Source organism: Clytia hemisphaerica, unplaced genomic scaffold (assembly GCF_902728285.1).
Source record: "Clytia hemisphaerica strain Z4C2 unplaced genomic scaffold, Clytia hemisphaerica genome assembly, whole genome shotgun sequence".
Classification (NCBI taxonomy): domain Eukaryota; kingdom Metazoa; phylum Cnidaria; class Hydrozoa; order Leptothecata; family Clytiidae; genus Clytia; species Clytia hemisphaerica.
The window spans coordinates 507,818-525,551 of record NW_027104412.1 but is presented as its reverse complement, the minus strand read 5'-3'; the positions used below and the strand labels follow the sequence as shown (position 1 = coordinate 525,551).

Genomic DNA, 17,734 nt, shown 5'->3' with positions numbered 1-17,734 from the left:
AGCACCCCGCTTTGAATAAGCGCCCCCCTTCCTGAAAAATTAAATAAGCAACCGATTCGAGGATTTACGGTAAGCGTATATATTTTTGCGAGTACTAAATTTTGCGTTTGGCACTTTCCGGAATTTTTCGCGTGTAATTTCGCGTCACTGAATTGGATGTTTTTAAAGGGAAGGGTTAAAACATAGAGGTAATTAAAGTTAGATGGAGTAACAACTTTTCTGTAATAGCCAGAGAAGTCATAAAACTCTTTAGAAATTTCTTTCAAATCGGCCTCCTTTGATTACCAATCACTGATAGCAAAAATCAGTCAAGATATAGATTATGAGATCTAAAGTAAAGTTATTCTGTCCAACTAAACCTCGTATTTTTAGGTAAAATACGAATTTTTTTCGAGTAATAATTTCTTTATATATAGTTTTAAAAGAAGTTTTTATTTTATCCGGAAACGTTCGAGAGGTAAACTTCTTCAAATTTTGCGAATTCTTTGTTGTTTGTGGAAGGTTCTTTGCTATAAATATCTTTAGATCTAAAATAGCAGCTGTCTCAAAATTTTGATAGAATATAGTTGAAAGATTGGCATTAGTAAATATGTAAAAATTGACAAAATTTGCCGAGGATTCCCTGAGCAGCGAACATTTCAAATTCGATGTTCTGTGCTTATTCTTGCAAGGTTTTCTTATGTTTTATCAACAAAACTGTCATCACACAATGAACAAATTAAAAATGTAGCGTTATTTTATTCAAATTCTCTTCGACTCAATTATTCCCATGAGCGAAAGCAAAATTAAAGGCTTTTTCCCAAAGCAACAAAGCAACAGTTTTCTATCAACGATACAATGCAATAGAAAAGTAGGAGTGGTATCTCCATCTATATTTTTATCACCTCCACTCAGGTAAGTTATGGCATGTCTCAAGAACCTGAAAATTACCATAATTTTTGAAGGCCATTAGCCGGCAGAAAATGAGGAAACCAATGATTTGCTACGAAGGATACCATGATGAAGTTTCGCTGTAAGGGTGTTACCCTAATTGTTTACGCCCTTATTTTCGCGAAAAACCGCAAAAACTAAAAAATGCTGACGTCAGCAAAACTAGTTTGGCTAAAGATAGAAACATGAAATTTGGACTGCAGCTGCACATCATTAAAAGGATCATTTTGCAAAAAATAATTTCTGACATTTTGCTGACATCAGCACTTTTTTGCAAAATTTCGTATTTTGCTGATTTCTGCTGACGACAGCAAAATTTCGAAAAGTTTTTTTTTTGCAAAATGATCCTTATAATGATATTCAACGTTGCCGCCTGTATTCCGTCATAATTTTATTTCTTTGAATTACTTACTTTAATGGGATAAACTTTCGCGGATTTGGGTGTCGTCCGCGAAATGGCGAAATTAAGTCCCAATGGAAATTTGGAAGGGCTTCATCCGCGAAATATTTCTAAACAAAACTCAAAATATGTCAAACAAATACTTTTTGAATGTTTACTGGCATCAAAGAAGCGCTAATAATTTGTATTTCAACAACCAAAATACGAAAATTTTGAATTTCGCGGATCCCAACCGCGAAATTTAATCCCCGCGAAAGTTTATCCCATTAGGGCATTAAAAAGTATCTAAAAGGATTGATAGAGCTTCAACATAATAGTGAGAGCTACAACAATGTTCTTCTTCGTGTGCACAGACTTGTTAAAAGCAAACTAACTTTTTAAAATGATGAATGAGGTCTAAAAGATCACAAAAACGAATGGTGAGAAAAATTTTGACCATTTTGCTGGTCCCCATGTGACGTCATCACTCTTTACAGTCAAAGTTAGTCGCGAAAATTAATAAATTATTTCGCGAGGGAAGCTGTCTCGCGAAAATTAATTCCCTTAACTTATATGGTATTTATCGAAGGATTCCAAAAATTATCACAACATATATACTGAAAATCAACATTTGAGAAGTATTTTATTTTGAGAATATTTTGAATATTCTGTTCACCATCTCTCATTTGAGCCATACTCTCGGGTACCTAATAGCCGTCCCCCCACCGCTAATTAATTTTTGAAAATTTTCCACCCAAGACATTCTTATTCCAAACCGCTTATTAATTTTTGGGAAAATGTTTTTGGGAGTTCCCTCTTTTGTCCTAATTCTGCTGTATTAGACTCTTTTTCAAAACTTTCCACCCAGGACATTTTTATTCCAACCCCCCCTCGCTTTATTAAGTTTTGAGGTTTTTTCCAAGGCCCCTGCTTATTCCAACCCCCCCGGCTATTAGTATTAGGTACCCAAGAGTATACGAGCTTCTAATTTTCCAGCAAAATGGTCAACATTTTTCTCACCATTCGTTTTTGTGATTTTATGGACCTAATTGATCATTTAAAAAAGTTAGTTTGCTTTTAACAACTCTGTGCACACGAAGGATGTTTTCAGAACATAGTGGCTCTCACTATTACTCGTAATTCACAAAAAAAATAGTCTCCAATTTTTTATAAATTTGCAATACATTTTAAAAGCTTTTTTCAACGATAAAGTGCCGAATTTCAACAGCGTGTATACTTTTGAATCTCTTTTATCGCTGGAATAAATTTCTGGAGTTGACGGTGTATTTTGCCTCTCTTACCTTCCTCATAATATAAATTAAACAGTTGTAAAGAGTTGGACCATTGAGGTTTTTTGTCGAAGTTTCGTCGTAGTTCGCATTCCCCTGAGGTATATCATCAAAATCCATTGTTTCATTTTATGATTTTAAAGAGACATAAAAGTAGTAAAATGTAAACATTGCGCGAACCACGTGTCATTAAAGAGAACAATTAAAATCACGTGTCCAAAACAAACTTGTAAAACAATTGAACAATCAAAATTAGCAATATTTGGTTTGATTTTATTTTGACATGTGACATTTGTTTTGATTTTGTATCCACTGCATACAGTTTGTTTACAAATTTTGCAAGTACTGTTATGTCCCTTTAACGATGCGGCAACGAAGCTAGCAGTGTTATCTTCAAAAAGAAAAAGGAGATGGATGTCCAGTCGTTTATATGTTCATAAAACAACATATTAGGTGCAGAAATAGTATCAAAGTTGTAACAAAATATCGTGCTCTCTTCGTGCCTTCAAAACTTCATGGCTATTATACAGAGGCCCGGATTTTTTGAGTTAGGAATTTTCGAGATAGCTAAATTATATGACGTCATAAAAGTGCAAGTGCTACCTTTCAGGTAGTGGTTAATTGGGCAAAAAAAAGGGGTACGGAGTGTCCCGCTGGCCAGTCACCTCACTGGAGTATCAGATGCCAAGTTTTCAAAGAGAAAATATTATATTTATTCGAGCTGTAGCCTGGCCAGGGTACCTTTTTTCTTGACCTCCCATGGATAAATAATTTCTCAAAATAGAAAATTCAGTTCCTCGTAGGGTGTACCTTTTTGCATTGGGCGTAATTTGGAAAAATATGGAAAATTTTGAGAAAATCAGTCCCACATTCAGGGTCACATTTTTCAAAAGAATGAGTCTTGGGTCCATTTTTCAAACTTCAGTAGCACACCCCTCCCCCTTATCTGATATTCCGATGGTGGATTGGCGGCCACCCACGTTAAAGCTCTAAACGGAGCGGGCCAATTTCCCATCGGAGAGGAATGATAGTCGGCCTTTGATGTGCCGCATCCTCAGTCAGGTTCAACAGCCCTTGCGCGGAAACCTATAAATTAAATATTTCAGTTGGACCCGCCAATCCCCGAAAACGAGGGCTGGGTTACCAGACCTCCCGCTGCAACATTCTTGACGCGGTCTCGCAAAATTCCGTAATGTAAACCTTCCAGATGTTGAAAATTTTTCCGACCTTCAGAGCTTTAGCGTGTCGGATGAAAATTTCACCATCTGGGTGCCAGATAACCCTCCCCCAGACCGCGGGTAGTACCGCTGGGCGAAAAATCGACTCTAGAAAATCTGACCAAATTTTGCCATGCCGCCTTTTTTTACGGTTAAAAAAAAGGCGGCATGGCAAAATTTGGTCAGATTTTCTAAACTTTACTACACCCTTTAGTAGAGAGTGCACTTTTTTTAGATCTCATCTTTGCTCATTTCGACCCTTACTACAGTGCACTTTGGGAAGCTTGCAAAAAGGACCACTGCCTGTGCCTTTACACGGTAAGAAAAAATTCGAGTCTCGATCTTTCGGTCGGGGGGGGGGGTGTGCACGTGCAGTAGGTCGTTTTACCTTGAGTGCCTGTAACGTAATTGAGTTTTTATTCTATGATTCTATTCACCATGTCTCACCCCCCGTCCCCCCCCCCCCAATCGCGAGGAGGCTGCCCCCCTCCCCCTTTTTTTATTTCCTTGGTTTGCTTGCCCGCCCGGCCCGGCGGGACTAGGTGGTAAATAAATAGGGCAGTGGGCGTTTCGTAATTGCTGACGCCAGCATGTTTTTATTTTCCTCTGTAAGGAACCATTGATTACTATTTTTTCCTTATTGAGAGTGAAATTTTTGGATGAAAGGTTCTACTCCCGCAAATGTGAAAGATAAAATTAGGTCAGTCAATTTATTTCCAAGCTTTTCTAGAGCAAGAAACAAGAAATACAAGAGAATTCCATGCCAGCTGGATTCCATGACAATATCCAGGTTCTTCAAAAAGTTTATTTTTATGGGTACCTCTATAAGATCTGGAGTTTGGGAATTCTAATTGTTCTTCAGCTGTAATTTTTTGATAGATTGTAAGCCAGTCCAGTCAGTGTGGAAACGAAACGATGCAAAGTCCACGCCAAATTTTGTTATTTTATTAAAGTGAGGTGCACGCCAAAAGAAGTTCGGCTTGCGGAAAAGGCGGGCTAAATTGCAGGGGGTTTTGGGGGGCGCTGTAAGCCCCCCAACGGGTCCAGGGATGCCCTGAGATTTTGATCTTCTCATGTCTAAAAGTTGCTCAAAATTTGTAGAAAAAGAGCTTGAATTGCTGGTACTTTCTAAGAAAGAAATGTATAAAGTTAAATGAATCATGACCATGAGCCATATTTTAGGAATTAATGGGATTAGGGATTAGCTAATGAATTAAAAGTGCTTTGTATTCTATTTATACACTACGTCGTTATATGACTGTCAAGGACAAGGGAGAGCGAGGTGGATGCGTTTAAACCTGGCGTAATGAAATCAGGCGTTAGAATGGCGTTGCTGCTCTCGTCTTGAAAAGCTTTGACTTACGCCAATACGACCCTCGACATGGCCCGAGAATTCTCGGGCCTCTTCGGGCCATGTTCGGGCCGAGAGACCCTATCAATTCTTTTGGCCCGAACTTGACCCGAATCATTCGGGCCACGTTCGGGCTACGACTTAAGACGTAAACTGTTCAAGCTATACCTTTGTGCCTGTGTCAGAAGATTCCATTGATTAATCCCAGCTTGTCCAGTCAGAGTCATAATGAAATTAAAACGTGAAAATAACGTTGAAAATGTGTGAAAATGTTAATTTTAATTTATTTCGTCGCGTTTCATCCAGTTCATCTTGCTAAATAAACTTAACAAACTCCTCGTTGACCACGCTTAAAGTTTAAAACCAGGACCAGTTTAATAGCAAATATTTAAGTGAAATCAAGTTTTTCTAGAGAAAATATTGAAAAAATGCAGTCCTGAAATTACACGCGGGTTTAAATCATGATTTCAAAAGTTAGCCCGCGTGTGGCCCGAAAACTCGGGCCATCCTCGGGCTTTATGCGCATTCCAATAAAAGTTTTGGCCCGAGAATTCTCGGGCCATGTCGAGGGTCGTACGCCAATATCTTACTTTATATTCACTCCTTACGGCGCAAATACGCCAAAAGTAATTACTGCCTCACGCCAAATATATTTGGCATGCTGTTCACTAATTCCAGCCTGGATTGTAAGACATAGGTTGCTTGAGTATTGTGCTGTTCAAACAAAGCAATCCAAAGTAGGTTTCAGAAACATTTTTATTTTATTCTTTTTCGAGTCCAAAGCCACTTGTTTGTGCATCGGGTTTGTTTGCGCACTGGTGACTTGACTCTAGCTATCTAGATTAACTCAAAGTATAACACTGAAGTGAAGTATTTTTGAAAGTAAAAGTAAAAACCAGACGGTACTAATCGAACGTTCGATTGTGATCGAAGTAATCAAATAATGATCGCTATTAATTGAAGGTTATCAGTGACCACCTATCGATTTTATTGGTCAGTTTAGACTTAAACTCGTATATCAAGATTACAGGATTTCAAGTACGGGCCTATTTTACTATCGTTTTGAGTGGTTTCATTTTCGATTTCAAGCCAACATCTTAGCAACGGGGTGCTTGCCCATAGTTACAGGGGTTTGTGCGAAAAACTAAACATAGAAAATTTTCCAAATACCTCATTTCGATTAAAGCAATGAAAAATGAAAATTTTCTATGTTTCACTTTTTTGCACCTATTCTTCAAAAAGAAAATATTTAAGATTTTAAGTTCTTCTTTTATTCAATGATTTTTTACGGCACTTTGTTGACAATCTAACTCTAGCATCAAATTCCCGCTTTCTTCTGTAAATTGAAGATGAGAAAAAACCTAAGCCACAGATCACGGATTGAAACAAATATATGAAGGGTGAGATTTTATAACCACCCGTCGTGCAAGGCACTGAGAGGCCAGGGGTGCCAAAAAGAAGGGTCGTTTGAAATGCGGCAACCTCATTGGTGGAAATTTGATAAACAGCTGCGAAGGAGCGCTGGGAAGCAATCAGTTGAAGAGACCACTTTCGTTTTTGTTGCAGATTTCCATATAAACTTCTCTCAGTGATTACTTGTCAATGTACATGTACACATGTGTTGTGTCAACTTGTCAGCATTGTATTGTTGTAAAGGAAAAGATAAAAGAGGTAAGACTAGCCTAGTTTCTAATCCTGATATAGGAGTTTAAGTTTAGACTGTTGGTAATAATGTTTTTATCAAACAACAACAACGAAACTACGCAGCTCATGTTATGAGAATGCCTTCTGGTCGCTTGAGTATATTGTTAATGTTTAATGATGATGAAAATTGCAAACGTGGTAGAATTTCTTTGACTTTACTCGATCAAGTAATTAAAAATGAGAATTGTTTGATTGAAAAGTTTTGTGGACTGGCTATTGCAAAGAAAAATGCAAGATAGACAGAGAGTCTTCTTAAAGGGCTCTCTGTCCTTATTTTCTAGGAATAGGAAATAGTAAAATTTTATATATATATATAATTGAATACTCACTCAACTCCAGATTATGGCATTTTCTTCGACCATTTTCGATTTGTTCAATCATTTCGATTACTTTTCGATTACCTTTGATCATATTGAATACCTTCGATTGTATTGAGTACTTTCCAGCCTTTGATTTAATCAAATATGTTTCCAGTAGCAGCGCGTCAAAATAATCTGAAACCAAGTTTACTTCAACCAATTAAAACATGCGATTCACGCACGAAAATCACTTTTGTTGTTCCTCCCGACCAATCAGAATGTGCAATATGAATTACTTGAGGAAACCCAGGGTGAAGGCACACAAAATGGCGGGAAAATGGCTGGAAAATAAGGGGGTCAATCTAAGTTGTCCAAGTTATTGAAAGTAATCAATAACAATCAAAGTACTCAAATGGTTATCGAGTCTTCGAAGGGTTGTTAAGAAAGTGATCGAATACTCGCAAATATTTTGAAATTTTGGTACTCGACATTAGATTGTTAATCAATAAGTAGTTTTTCGATTACTTCGATCATTATCAATTACTTCGATAATCGAAATTATCGATTAGTACCGTCTGGAATAAGAGTAGTAAGAGTACAGGATCAACCAGCGACTATGGCACACGGAAGCGCCAATAAATACTATCTTGTTTAAAACGAAACTATGTTGTTAAAAAGAAGATAGTTTTGTTTTGAATGAGATAGTATTTATTGGCGCTTCCGGGCGCCAAAGCGACGGAATTTTTCAAAATATCTGTTCTTTTTTGAAATTTTGAAGTAAAATCCAGGAGCCAGCTATTTTTCAAGCACTTCGAGAATTCTGGAAAGGAGTGTGAAAATCCAGGAGCAATAAATTAGAAAAAAATTCATTTAATTTTCCAGCAGGCCGTAGACATCCCCTGCCTAGAGAATCCAGGACCAAGTTTAAACAAAGAATAGATGCTGTTTTTCCAGGAACATGTCGGTGTTCAATTAAATTACATAAGAGCAGATGAATTTTTCCAGTAATCATTATTTAACCTCAGAACATATGTAAATTTCCAGTAGCCTGATTTCTTTCAAGAACAGATAAGTTTATCCAGGAGTGCAAGAAAAGAACAGATACATTTTCCAGGGAAATTTACCTTTCAGAACAGATAATTTGTAATTTCTATTTGAAAGTAAGAAAAGTCATTTTGGCACATTCTTGCCACTTAATTAAATAGACTGTGTGGAAAAAACACCCATAAATCAATGACTGATCCACCATCAATTGGTTTTTTCATTGATTGACTATCGATTAATGATCAATCGTTCACCTTATATTTATTGTCTATTACTATAATAGATTATCAGAATCAATCAATATCTAATCCATCCATTTACCGTGAGATCAGGTAACTTGCAGCAGTGGAGGTTAACATGCAAAGCCCTCAAACGAAGACCTGGCTGGTCATTAAAATGCAAAGTTAAATCAAATCAAAACAAACCTGATGATTTACAAAATTTGCTGGTGGTAAAATATATTATCTCCTAATCATAAGTGATGTCATGATTTTAAAATGATAAAGTAGAGATGCGAGCGGAGCTATCATCAACTGCTCTAACTTGGGACGATTGGTCTATCTGGCCTGTATTTTCACTTACTGTTAAATCTCTTTGACAACAAATTTGTTTTGATAACTCCACCAAGTTTATCAATCATACTTTCTGTCATAACATGTCACGATAACTCTCACTGATAGCGCGCCCTTTTTAACTTTTTTGCTTTCATTCAAAATGACTGGACGCCGATTGGAGAATTAGAGAACGCCCGCCTTCTAACCGCCTATTGCCCGATGGGATTAACAAATAACGAGTGTGTAACTTGCTGCGCGAGTGATGTCAAACGCTCCATCGTTTTGCCACTAATATGGTCTTCTTCGTTCCAGAAATTTGCGTGTGTTCCACTACAGATTTTTTCATATTTCGATTTAAAACGCTGTTCATTAACTCAAATCAAATGACTTTGGAGGTTCGGTGAAATGGAAGGAAATGGTGACTGGATTGCCGTCCCATGTTTTGTCAGATAGTCTCAAGTTAGAACTCTGTCTAGCTTTCTGGGGAAGAAATGGTCAGGAATGACCCAAAATCCTCAATATTTCCTTGTGAAGTCATCAACTATTTAATATGTTTTATAATTTTAAAGCATGTACAAAAGAAGGGCCTTCAAATGCACTAACTGAAAATAGTATTGTTTACAACTACCCTATAAGTATAGCATTTCGATTAGCAGATCACTCTGGATCACTTGTTATTTAGGTTTAAAGTTTTGCTGAAAAATTCATTGATCTTATTTAAACGCAAATATCTAAAAACTCTAAAAAGCATTCCATTTTCAGTTAGCGCGTCTCAAGGCTCAGCTTTCGAGTCTTGTTTGAAAATGTAAATCTTACCAAGCAACTTATGACTTCACCAGGAAATGTGAGAGGTTTCAGTTATCAGGACCATCTAAGGGGGTCTAATCTTTCAGATGAAACAGTCTCAGAAAATCTTGTATTGACGGTGAAAAACTTTCTGACTCCTTTGCCGGTTTTTTCAGTATGGTCTAGGAACCATAAGGAACCTCTGTGCCAAATTTCGATTTCACATTTTAACTTTTCAAGGTAAAAACCATATTCTACCGGCCTATAATGGCAGCAAAACTGTATATCAACAAACATGAATAGCTTGATCCAGCTTCAACATGCATGGGATTCAGTCTCTCAAAGAAAAGATCTTCTATACTAATTGAATTTATGAAAAATTTCTGTAACGCTAGCCCAGTAACATATTAAGGTTTCTAAAATTTGAACGCCGCGGCTGGAAAACCTATCCTCCTTCGATACAAAAAGTCTCGCGCTAAGTTTGACAAGCGTAGAAAACTCGGATTAGAGAAGACTCTACACTGCTATTTGTAAACGAAAAAAGTTCTGATGTCAATTTCATGAAAAAGTACTGCGACGTCACAAAGTTTCAAATAAAAAGGTGTGGCATTTTTGTTGCACGATTTCGAATTATTTTATATCAACACACGCAACAAAATCCAACATTGTTGTTTGATGATTAAACTTCGTCTAACATTATTTAAAAAGGTTTCAATGTTGGTTGCATTGCATATGCGCCGGTCTTAAGCTGTCCGCATGTGAAGCCGACAAACGGGAAAACCTTCAGTGCTCAATCGCAAAGCGCGAGCCTCTCCTTCACAACTAAGGCTTTTTCTTTCCTAGAAGCAACCCTCTCACCACCTCAGACACCTTTGGGCGTCTGCAACGACGGGTACCCTCGATAATTTTGACAGGGTCACTATGGCATTTCATTGAACACAAACTTCCGTTATCTTAAAAAGATAATCATCGAGGCTACAGACACAAATTTTGACTAATGTAGAAAGTTTAGAAGTATAATGTTTATTATTGTATTCGGCATTTTAAGCCAAAACGATGTCAGGAATTAACCCACATTATAGTATTTTAAAGGCTTTTGATGTGGAAGCAAAACCGTTAACCGGCGTTTGCGACGACGGGAACCGTCTAGTATAATACTGAATTGCATTTTTTCTGTAATTTTTTCAATGTTTTGTTTGTTTTTGTTCAAAATTTCTTTGTTTATCAACTCAAAACAACATGCTTTTTGGTACACTGTACTTCCAAGACCAAAGCTTTGATACCACTCTTTAAGTACACTGTACTAACTCAAATTTGGCTTGAAAACACACTCGCAAGCTATGGGTCAGTTTACTGAGTGGGTATCCAGTTCTGCTTAAACCTTCATATTTCCAAGCTTGAACATGCATTCACAATTTATTACAATATATTGGTAAGTGCCCCAATATATTGAAAATGTATGCAAGAGAAAAATGCAAGAGAATCCCCAAAAGAAGCCAGACTTGTTGTTTTCATTTTTATTTTACAAATCTAAATTTTCTCAGTATAAACTCTCACGAATTGCCTTTTACAAACTTTAAAGTAAAAGTATTGATCTAATCAAAAAGGCAGGCGTTTCTACTAGGTTTCTGCTCACAGAATACCAATCACATACAAAAAATGTATGTTTCATTTTTTAGGACTTAACTAATCAAATGATTTTGAAACCAAGTACCTTACATTTTCTTTTTCATAGATACTAGAAGAATAGATATTAAAATTGGCAATAAGTATTGGGAAGAAGCAACGTTGGAAATAATGGAAAATAAACCTCGTGCACATAGTACAATTGACAACCAGAATGAAGTATGGATGGATATGAAAGGAGCCTGGTTGACATATGGTTTATCAGTGACATTTCTTCATCTTTTGATTTTGAGTGTACCCATTTTTGCGACTGCTACTGCATGGACACTGACGAATGTCATTCATGATGTGGTATGTCATTGCGTCTTTGTCCTTCAGTGTCCTTCAGACCTGTGAAACTCGTTCAAAATAAACCAATAAACCAGACCTCTTGCTTTGATAAGGCATAGGGGACTTTTAGAAAGAGTATGGAAATAACTTTTGAATGGAACTAAAACCATTCCTTAACTATCAAGCTAAAGGATTTGATTCCACTTTTCTCAATCATTTTGTAAACAATTGTTGCATGTGGAAATGCTTTAATTAAATTTGCTGATATTTCTGTAATTTTTTATGTCAAAATAATTTTACTTCTGTATTTTTACAAAAATATCATGATTTGAAGCAAATGGTAATGATGATTTGATTTTAATTTTTGTCAATTCTTTCTTAATTTTAGTTCAACTATTTTCTGTTACATCACTTGAAAGGAGCTCCCTTTGAAACATATGATCAAGGACAATCCAGGCGTTTGACACACTGGGAGCAAATAGATGCTGGTGAAATGAATACAGGCACTAGAAAGTTTCTCACACTTGCACCCATTATCTTGTGAGTTTTTATCCAACAACTATTTTACTCTACTTTCTTAAGCCCACTTTATAAAATCTGCTTCCACTTGCTTCAATCACTGGTCCTGTATGCGATGTATCTTGAAAGCATTTAATGATACCTGTTTCAGTCAATTGTTTTCATTATGGGTCCATTCTTGAATGTTGTAACGTTTTTGCACAAAAGAATGAGGCAAAATTCTGTTTCAATATCCTGTTTCAATATCCACAATACATGTTTTTTTAATAAGCATTGCACTTATAAGCATATCTAGGCTCAGATATGGGGAAAATTAAGCAAATGGCAAGCATTGCTTGAGCCTACAAAAATTATTTTTTTCCTGATTTTGGCATTTTTGGCTGGAATTTCACGGATTTTCAGTATTTCCCTAAGTTTATGCTTTAGATTTAAGCATCCCCTCAAGCATTTTTCAGCCTTATTAAGCTTTCGAACTAAGCATCTCTGAGCCTGTTTTCGGATTTTTGTATGCTTATAAAAAAACAAACATGTATCTTTGTAACTTTAAACAATTTATTAAAAGTTATCCTATCTTGGAATGGACTCTGTTTGTAGGGACATTGTTTTTCATAGCATTGTTCCTTTTGCGGCCATCTATTATTGATTCAAGATTTTGTTATTTCTTCTGTTTTTTTTTAGGTTTATACTTGCAAGCTATTACTCACATTATAACGCAACGCATTTCATCATAAATCTGGCGGTCATGATGCTATGTCTAATACCCAAACTACCAACGTTTTACAAAGTGCGATTATTCGGTATCAATAAATATTAAAAGAAAAGAAAAAATTAAAAATATATATTGACAAAAATGGAGGATTTTTGATTGGAACAAACTGGAACAAAATTGAAAATCAGAAATTTATTAGTTATTTTGTTAATTAGTGATGGATTCAAATGCAAAAACTATCAAAAACTACTTCTTTATGTCCAAATTCAATTTTTAAGTTAAAGCAGAAGATTCTGAAATTAGATTATGTGATTTTTTCTCAATTTCTGCCATGAAATGCGTCTCGGAACAGTAAATCAATAATTTTAGGTTTGAGTTTTTTAAGAAATTATTTTTTACTAAAATATCAATATATACCTTTTTTGTCACTTTTGTGATTTTGTAGTTCACATTCGGTTTAAAACTTTTTAGTACAAATGTTTTTTTTTAACGAAAAAGTCTTTGATTTCCATCAACTTTTCTTGGCCTATTAAAGCAGTTGATTTATAATTTCAGCATTATGATAACGTCTTATTTTTCCCACGTTGTGTATATTATGAATAATTTTTTTTAAACGATAGTAACTTGCATCACAGCAATAAGAACACTGATATGTAGATCTTAGTCCACTGGATAGGTTATTAATACCACAAAGTGAATCCTTTTCATTTTCATATTATATCTATACGAAGTCGGCGTACTATAATGCAGAAAACATGAATTCAGGCCTCTGTCTTGAAATGATCGTGTAACATCTAACATTGCTGAAAAATTTGACTTGAGATTCGGGGATGTAGCCGAAATTTCAGATTTAGTTCTGTAAAGTTTGGTGATATCAAACTACTTGATTTCCTTGCCGATCCAGTGGATTAAGATGGATTCAGTGAATCTGAACGACATTATACCTTTAAAATTATTATTATTAAATGTCTTTTTGGATTATTTTAATAAATAAAATATAAGTAAATAACAGTATTACTAAAATGTATAATAGTTCGTTCGAGTGATTGTCTCTCCTCATTTGTGGATGTTTATGGCAAATTATTACCCTTTCTCATTATATCCCCTCGTAGTAATCAACTTTATAGAAGCAATCAAATCTCTATAAAGGCACCAAATTTTTATTTTAAAATTTTCCATTTTAGATATTGTATGGTCTTATCTCGAATATTTTGATATTAATTTTCCCATTCTTGTTTTAGATTTCAGCAATAAAAGTGTAAAAATATACAATTCAGTGCATGTCGATGTGTATTGATTTGTTTTTTTGGACCTACCTGGAGGTTCTGTAAATTAACCGTAATTTATTTGGCTCCTTACTTTGTATTTTTTGTGGTACAAAATTCTGTTTCACTAAATTGCTAAGATTAAATGATGTCACTAATTGATGATACCTTATTTCTTTGAAATATTTCCAGGTTGATGTAACTATTGGAAAACAATGATCATCATAAAGAAACTTGAAGGGCAATAACGTACGTGGTTTAATAAGTGTTTGCTTTCCGAACAAACAAAAACATCTTTTGTTGAAAAGAAGTCTTTATTAGAAAAAAATATCTTGTGAATTCCTCTGTTGTCATAACTTAGTATTATACAAGTGTTATCAAAATGAAAAGCTTTTAAGAAGTCCTATCTTACGGTCGTTTAGATGAAATGGTAATAGACTTTCTATAATGCCTAGTTCATTCTCGGCTTGGCAATGTTATATTAATATAATAAGAAATAATAGTCTTTTAATGTATTATAGATGAGATTATTAGATGAGTTTCTTTTTAATTTGAATTTCTTCTAATTCTAAGAGAAAGGTTTGAATGATGGAGAGACCCTTATAGAAAGGTTTCAGGCAAAGGGTGATTGTTTTTTTTTGGGGATAATAAAAATACTAGCAGAATGACCAATATCTTTCTTTATCTTAGAACCATGACAGCACCGTTCCAATACGGCTTATTTGAATGTCTTCATGACAAAGATATCTGTTTGGTGACTTCAGTGTTACCGTGTTTCACGCTCAGCCAGAGTGCACAAGTTGTGGGAGCTGATACAACAACGCATGCCATTGGCTGTTGCTCTTGTCTTTATTGGTTTTTCATTGGTAGAATAAGAAAAGCCATTCGAGAAAGATATGGTATTAAGGTAATTCGTTCTTTTCTAATTGCTCACATTTTTTTCCGCCTCGACTAGGTAATTTATTGTTCTACTTTAAGGGCTGAAACTTTCGCGATTTTTGCCCTTTTTCGAGAAAGTTTCTGCCAAGTAAGAAATTATACGAGAAATTCACGAAAGTTTTTCCGCGAAAAGTACAAGTACTAGTTTTTGTGCATTTTTATCGCTATTTTGCTTGCAAAATGAAACAACATTCTAAAATTCGCGAAATTTATATCCGCTGAATTCGCTCGAAAAGTAAAATTTGCGAAATTTCGCGATTTTGCAACCTCGTGAAAGTTTCTGCTTAAACTTAAATAGTACTCTTATTATGAGGTATATACTATTCAGTCTGGCGAAATAGCCTTTTTTGCTTCAAACTTATATGGGGCCGTCCACATAGTACGTACGTACTAAGGGGGGGGAGGGGTCATCTCAAAAGCGTATGCTTGCGTACAGGGGGAGGGGAGGGGTCAATGGAAAATGTACGTACGCAGAGAAAATTTTTTCATAGCCTAATTTTGCTTGTTTTTTTTGTCGACTTTTACGCTTCTTATACGCATCAAGGAAAAGAAAAGGTTTCCTAATAAACATTGAGTTTCATGTATGAAATAAAGCTCCAAACTAAACGATCTGAATTCGAAATTTTCTTCAACCGAGGGGGGGGGGGGGTGAATGAAAAAGTACGTACTTATCAGGGGGTATAGCCATTTGCGTACGCTTGCGTACAGGGGGAGGGGGTACTCGATTTTCGACATTTTAGTGTGGACGTACGTACTATGTGGCCCCTATAAGTGACTATATAATGAGAAAATAAAATTCCATATACACTGTAAGAATCAAACAAACCGCTCCCGACCTTGTTTAAAATGAGCGTTACAAAGCTATCGCTGGATTAGCGAGCAGCTCACGAAAAACCGGGATTTTTCATCTCGTTTCTTGGTGACTTCTACTTTGACGATTTTTCGAAAAACGAAGCCTTTCAAGTGTCCTGATAGCGAGCACCTCACTAAAAACCGGGATTTTTCATCTCGTTTCTTAGTGAGTTCCACTTTGACGATTTTTGAAAAATAGAAGCCTTTCAAGTGTTTTGACGCAAATTCGATTATTTTGCTACTGCAGGAGCTTCGAAAGTTAAAAGTGACGTCAAAAAATCGAATGTTTGGAGCCTGAAAACCCGGCCTAAAACATTCGACAAAGTCGCAAAGTGGAATAGACGTTAATTGCGTAAAAAAACGCAGGCGACGTCTAGTATAGACTAGTGTCCTGACGCAAATTCGATTTTTCTCTACTGCAAGAGCTTCAAAACTTTAAAGTGACGTCAAAAAATCGAATGTTTGGAGCCGAAAACCTGGGCTATATTTTATCATAAAAATATTATGGTACTGTAGATACTCATTTGGAGACTGAAAAAGTAATTATTTTTTATATATTTTTATTTTTTATATAATTATTTTTCATTTCTCCATATACACAGGGTGCAACAGTGGATGATTATTGGATCTCGTGTTTGTGTCCATGTTGTACACTCGCCCAAGGAATGAGGGTAAGAATATATTATAAGCCTCGTGAAATACACACATAACAATATTTTCTCATTAAGACGTCTGCGTTCATCCATCAGACGGCACACCACCCCAACGCGGAACATGTCCTATATCGTCAAAGAAAATATCGAATCACTGTCAAAACTGCTTATCTTGAATAAAAAAACATCCAGATAGATGGCAATTTGAAATCTATATCTAAGGATGGGTTCTTACACGTTTCTTATGTATGTTAAAATTCCATTTTATTTTATGCTAAAATCTAAACATTTAACTTGACTATCTCTACTTAGGAAAATAATCATTTCAAAAAGTTTGGATGTTTTTCTCTGGACGATAGAAGCAAAAATAAAATAAAGTAAAGAAATATGGAACCATCAGAATATCCCTTTAAGGATAAAAATTGGAGTAGGGTTTAGTGTTTAGTGATAAACTTTTCTTTTCTTTTTATTTTTATTTTCACAGGAAATCAAAGCGCACAGTGAAGCACCGAACCAGCAATTCATGGCAAGAGAATAATAAACCTTATCCATCTGGTAAAAGTATGAGGTGGTTGTGGCAGGACTGTCAACCTGGATCAAGCCGAATACTGAGTAATCATTCGTCAAATTTGAATGCATTTAGATGATCTGAAAACATGTAGCTTCATTTCTTGATTTGCTAAAGTATGCTACTGGATTTGTAGGAATTATCATCCTGGCATCAGGCATCAGACAATACAAATAAAAGCAACAGACAGCGAAAATAAAGAAAGCCTTTAAACTTATTAGCTTGGGTTTAAAAGATGATAGTTTCTTTTTCAATGGAAAGAACAAGCTGGCGTGTAAAACAAAACCTTGAATTTGATTGGATTTAATTGGGAATGAAATATATGCCACGGAAAAGGAGATTTGATTTGAGTACATAACTCTAATTCTACCTGTAAACGTTTTTTATAAGAGCCATATATTCTTAACTTTTTGAGTTTTAAGCAGTTAGTCACACTAGGAAATCTAGCTTTCAGAAAAAACAACATCAGTCATCTACAGGATGTATTTGCACAACAAGGATGAGAGTTACCTGAATCAAGTTCGCAAGACAATTAATTAAAACTTGAAAGTTTGAAACAAAATAAAACATGCAGCAGCCAAAATCAACCAACCAAAATTTGTCATTCAATTCCCGAGACAGCGCTTCGATTTTTAAGGCCTTGTTTATACGCTAAAGTAAAAATAATTCCGCACATGTAAATGGGTCATTGTTTGAGGTCCGGCAAAATTTCCGGGAAAC

At 35.6% G+C, this 17,734-nt stretch overlaps 2 protein-coding genes across 2 annotated transcripts; both read left to right on the top strand.

Moving 5' to 3' along the window:
* Positions 1-11,292: 11,292 nt before the first annotated feature.
* Positions 11,293-12,919, top strand: LOC136820256 (ORM1-like protein 1). Its single transcript, XM_067076455.1, has 3 exons — positions 11,293-11,530; positions 11,898-12,049; positions 12,707-12,919. The coding sequence occupies exons 1-3, from the start codon at positions 11,351-11,353 to the stop codon at positions 12,840-12,842; spliced, it is 468 nt and encodes a 155-aa protein (XP_066932556.1). The 5' UTR covers positions 11,293-11,350; the 3' UTR covers positions 12,843-12,919.
* Positions 12,920-14,370: 1,451 nt separating this feature from the next.
* Positions 14,371-17,352, top strand: LOC136820255 (uncharacterized). The gene is made up of 4 exons (XM_067076453.1): positions 14,371-14,432; positions 14,693-14,909; positions 16,396-16,464; positions 16,931-17,352. Exons 2-4 carry the CDS (start codon positions 14,697-14,699, stop codon positions 16,982-16,984), a joined length of 336 nt encoding a protein of 111 aa, XP_066932554.1. The 5' UTR covers positions 14,371-14,432; positions 14,693-14,696; the 3' UTR covers positions 16,985-17,352.
* The last annotated feature ends 382 nt before the right edge of the window (positions 17,353-17,734 follow it).

Bases quoted from the DNA above. Each gene is read 5' to 3' on its own strand.
- LOC136820256 (XM_067076455.1), top strand. From the start codon at position 11,351: ATGGAAAATAAACCTCGTGCACATAGTACAATTGACAACCAGAATGAA. The intron at 11,531-11,897 runs GTATGTCATTGC...TCTTAATTTTAG, and splicing joins CGAATGTCATTCATGATGTG to TTCAACTATTTTCTGTTACA. The intron at 12,050-12,706 runs GTGAGTTTTTAT...GTTTTTTTTTAG, and splicing joins ACACTTGCACCCATTATCTT to GTTTATACTTGCAAGCTATT.
- LOC136820255 (XM_067076453.1), top strand. From the start codon at position 14,697: ATGACAGCACCGTTCCAATACGGCTTATTTGAATGTCTTCATGACAAA. The intron at 14,910-16,395 runs GTAATTCGTTCT...CCATATACACAG, and splicing joins GAGAAAGATATGGTATTAAG to GGTGCAACAGTGGATGATTA. The intron at 16,465-16,930 runs GTAAGAATATAT...TTATTTTCACAG, and splicing joins CACTCGCCCAAGGAATGAGG to GAAATCAAAGCGCACAGTGA.